General features: G+C 35.5%; 1 protein-coding gene across 1 annotated transcript; it reads right to left on the bottom strand.

Annotated features, from left to right (window-relative positions):
• Window positions 1–415: 415 nt before the first annotated feature.
• LOC111452571 (developmental protein SEPALLATA 1-like) lies at window positions 416–3,721 on the bottom strand. Its single transcript, XM_023093358.1, has 8 exons — window positions 3,256–3,721; window positions 3,059–3,137; window positions 2,884–2,945; window positions 2,688–2,787; window positions 1,213–1,254; window positions 1,083–1,124; window positions 834–970; window positions 416–739 (listed from the first exon to the last, which is right to left on the bottom strand). The coding sequence occupies exons 1-8, from the start codon at window positions 3,438–3,440 to the stop codon at window positions 646–648; spliced, it is 741 nt and encodes a 246-aa protein (XP_022949126.1). The 5' UTR covers window positions 3,441–3,721; the 3' UTR covers window positions 416–645.
• Between the last annotated feature and the right edge of the window lie 942 nt (window positions 3,722–4,663).

Genomic DNA, 4,663 nt, shown 5'->3' with positions numbered 1-4,663 from the left:
AACTAACTAAATCTTTAGAATAAAAATAAAATATACTACTAATCAAATCCTAAATGAAAAAAATACTAACCGATTATGAATATCTCATATATATATTCCATAACTAATTATTATAATATATTCTAATAACAATATTGTGACACTCAAACAAAGAAATAATACATAAATGAACTGAAAATACATGAGGATAAGTACAAGACTAAAAAAAATTGAAAATTACTACGTATACCAACAAGATGCACCTTACTTTTCAGTGACTTAATCATAGAAACTCCAAGGTTAAGCATGCTTTGCTGAGAGTAATTCTATGTCGAGTGACCTCCTGATAATTTTTCTAAGATGCATATGAGTTAGGACAAAACATGACTCGTATTTGTCTATGGAGACAGTCTTTAAAGTACATAACATTACGACGTCACAAATCTAGATTCCGAATTGTTAGAAGATGAGAAATGATACACGTAAATTTGTTATGTTCATCTCCATACACTACTCCTTAAAATTCTTTTCGTGTCCAGAAGCCAAATGTTGGGGGGTTTTTCTTATAATGTCTAAAATAAAAGTCCTTATTAACAAATTTGCAAAGTGTTGGTAGCATACTGCAATTAATAATAAATAAAAAAAGAGAGGTAGAGTTTGAGGCCTTCAAAGCATCCAACCAGGGAGAAAGGCATTGACTTGTTGGGCATGATTTGGGGCAGTGGTGGCTGTAATTTGATCTGATACTGAACCACTGTATCTGTTGCAAACCCACCACACCACATAAGTAAACACACAGATTATCCACGGAAAAAAAACCATTTCATTTGCTTAGCCAAAAGGGATGAACTGACCCAATTTGCAGAGTGGGGTTGCAATCCAGTGGCTGAAAGAAGCCTTGAGTTTGGGCATTCTGTGGTGCATATGACATGCTTTGGTCTACTTCTTCCCATGTTAGTCTTATGTTGTTTCTTGAACTCATTTCTTCTAGCTGACCAACCAAATCCAAGTCATTCGAGTTCATAACGATTTCGTCTTTAGATCTTTTTTTGACGTTTTTTTCTTTTTCAAATCTGTTTGTAGAAAGGTATGTTGGTTGTTACCTTTAATGTTAGAGATCTGTTGGTTTCAATCAGCATTTGTTCCTGAACTTGAAAAAAAACACAACAATTAGCATATGAATCCATGAAAATTCAACGGATATTAACACTTGATGTATCAAGTCAAGCCTACCTTGTTCTGAAGATCAGATAGCTGGTCCAGCATGTACTGGGTCTGCAAGTTCTCAGTTCCAAATGTATTTAGAATTTGGTAATGATTAACTAATTAAATACCTCGTGAGTTGAGCTAAGATAAGATGTAACAGCCCAAGCTCATTGCTAGTAGACATTGTCCTCTGTTGAGCTTCTCCTCAAGGATGATAAAATGCGTCTGTTAGAGATAGGTTTTCGCACCCTTATACAAGGAATGTTTTTGTTCTTCTCTCCAACCAATGTGGGATTTCACAATCCACCCTCTCTTGGGACCCAGCGTGCTTGTTGGCACACTGCCTCATGTCTAACTCTGGTACCATTTGTAACAGTTCAATCCCACAACTAGTACATATTGTCCTATTTGAGCTTTTCCTTTTAGGGTTCTCTTGAGGTTTTTAAAACACGTATGTTAGGGAGAGGTTTCCACACCCACCCATATGAGTAATGTTTTGTTACTCTCTCCCACCGATATGGGATCTCAAAAGGTATACTCATTAAAAGTTTTGTCATAGATCCAAGACATAAAGATACACTCGTAGTTGCTCTTCCTTAATGCTATGTTCTTCTTAGCCTCCTTTTATGTCATGTTTTTTGTCTCGTTCTTCTGTTTTTATTTTATAAATCCCGTTGTTGAACAGCCCGAACGTTCTTTCATACATTAAGAGTTTTTTTTTAAGGGATTCTGACTTTTTGTATACCTATACGGCTTCGCCAACCATTAGGTCAATGTACCATCAAGGCATGCAATGGATTTGGACCATCAAGGTATGCAATGGATTTGGATTCAGAGGTAGTTCCAAAAGGAATCGACTTTATTTCCTCTCTATCATAATTATCATCATAGTAATTGTGATGAACAACCCGCAAAGAATCGACTCAATTAGCTGGCTATAGTTGGCCAAGTTTTAAATCTTTTGGTGGTAGCAAATAAATTAAGAAGCAAAGAATCTGGGATACCATTTCCAAAGTACAAAGGTAAAGCTTCAAATGTTGTCTTATAAGAACCAACAGACAATAGCACAGCCACATGGATAATTCTATCGAGACAAACCCTAGAAACATGAATGAGAATGAGAATCAAAACGAGAATTGATATAATCAAGACCCATTTGATGATCTAATGCTCAACCCCACTGCTAACAGATATTGTTCTATTTGGGCTTTCCTCAAGGTTGTTAAAACGTGTATGAGCTAACAGATATTGTTCTATTTGGGCTTTCCTCAAGGTTGTTAAAACGTGTATGCTAGGGAGAGTATCCACACCCTTATGAAGGAAGGGTATTTCGTTCTCCTCCCCAACCGATGCGGGATCTCACAATCCACCCCTTTCGAAGCCCTGCGTCCTTGTTGGCTCGTGTCCACCCCACTTCGGGGCGGGATCTCACATTAACGATCAAAATCATAGTTAAAAAGAGAAATAAATTATGGGTTAGAGCTAAATTTTAATGAACTTACCTTAGTAGACCTAACTTGCTTCAAAGAAGACTCGAGCTGACGCTCCAGCTGCTCAAGCTCTTTAGAGTTCAATGGACCCAACTCCTCACCAAGAAGATTTCTGCCATAACATAAATAACCAATGTTAAGCCCTAATTCTAAACTTAAATGTATTCATAGGTTAATTTACATCAATAATTAAAAAAAAATTAGTTACCTCTGAGTTCTTTGTAGAGACTCAAACCTAGCCTTCAGCTTCAAGTACTCTCTATAGCTACTCTGTAAAAATAAAAAATAAAAATCCAATTTTTACGATCGAGAATTCATAGGTAGTTGATAGATTACGATAAATTTAATCATTAACGACATGGGTGTCTGCATAGACGATTCACCTCGAGCTCTTTGGCGGGTTTGGCGACCTCGACAGCTCCATAACTGCATTTCTGGTACCTTTCCAGTGTCTTGAGCATACTGAGGCAAGAAACAACATGAAATGAGAGATGATGAAGAAGCAATTATGGATCTAAATGGGTATAAACAAAAACAAAATGAAAAGGAAACCCTAGAAAGATGAGGATGAGAAGAGTACTTGGAAGTGCTACAGAACTCATAGAGCTTGCCACGATTAGAGAAGATGATAAGAGCAACTTCAGCATCACAAAGAACAGAGAGCTCATAAGCTTTCTTCAACAGCCCACTCCTTCTCTTGGCAAATGTTACCTGCCTGTTTATCTTGTTCTCTATTCTCTTCAGCTCCACTCTTCCTCTTCCCATTTCCTTACCCCTGAAAACAAAGCCTCTGGCTCTGTTCTTGGGATCCAACAAGAACAAAAAAGAATTAAACCCTAGTGAGGTAGAGGCAGAAAACAGTGATTTTTGTTGTTGTTTTTTTGTTTTTCCCAAACAAAAAAGAATTAAACCCTAGTCTCTCTTTTTTTGTTCTTGTTCTTAGGGTTTCAGAGCTACAGATTTCTTCTGATCTTCACACCCACAAAAACAATTTCAAGACAGCCTTAGAGCTCCTCCTCCTCTTCTTCTTCTTCTTCCTACTAGTTTCTTATAAAACACCCTGTTTTTTTCTTTTATCCTTGTTTTCCCACGCGCGTTTTGGAAGCGTGTGTTACACGTTTGTGGTGTTTTCAACGATGTCGTGATATTTTTATCTTCATACCCACGTGGAGCTTTTTGATTCGACACGCGCCTGGTGTGGTACCATTTGGTTCTCAGATTCTGTATCATCAGCTTAAAGCCGGTCACAGGTCGATCAGAACATCGTCACCAAACCTTAAAAATGAATCTCCACGTGTCATTTTCTTATTGGATCAGTACAATTTTCATGTGATAATTTATTAATATAATAATCAATGAAATAAGGAAAAGTTGTTAAAACAAACATTTAGCGCAAATGTTTTTTTTTTCTTTTTGGTTTAAATTATAAATTTAGGTTTTTTCGTTAGTTTTGATTAGGTTAATATTCTAACACTCAATTCTAACGCTGTTGATTGCGATAATTTATCAAACAGTGGATAATACATCGTTTACTGAGTAAAAGAGAATCATACCAACTTATATACAGGATGGGACGATAAAATATAATTAAGAATAAAAAGAATTTACTTTTTGTACAGCTAGTTTGAGATTTGTCATTTTTGTTTTGGTACTAAAAATTACATATTTGGTTTGTGAAAAAAAGATACTAACCTAGGTTTTGACCAAAATAACCAATACTCGAGGAACAAAATGGTTGGTGGGATAGGGTTAGTTTGGTCAATAAGAAACAAAACTAAATAATAGATTGATACAACCATATCCTAAAACAGGTAAAAGGGTGTCTATATATATATATAAAATTTAAAAAAAAAAAAAAAAAAAGGAAATTGTAGGTAGAAGATTCTTGACCTATGATTATGATGTTAGAATTTGAAGTTATATAAAAAAATTATGTCTTAAGGCTAACATGAATATTATTTAAAAATAGATTGGTAAATTTTATAAGT

The sequence above is a fragment of the Cucurbita moschata genome, unplaced genomic scaffold (genome assembly GCF_002738365.1).
Source record: "Cucurbita moschata cultivar Rifu unplaced genomic scaffold, Cmos_1.0 Cmo_Scf00014, whole genome shotgun sequence".
Classification (NCBI taxonomy): Eukaryota; Viridiplantae; Streptophyta; class Magnoliopsida; order Cucurbitales; family Cucurbitaceae; genus Cucurbita; species Cucurbita moschata.
This window is presented reverse-complemented; position numbering and strand designations above follow the sequence as displayed.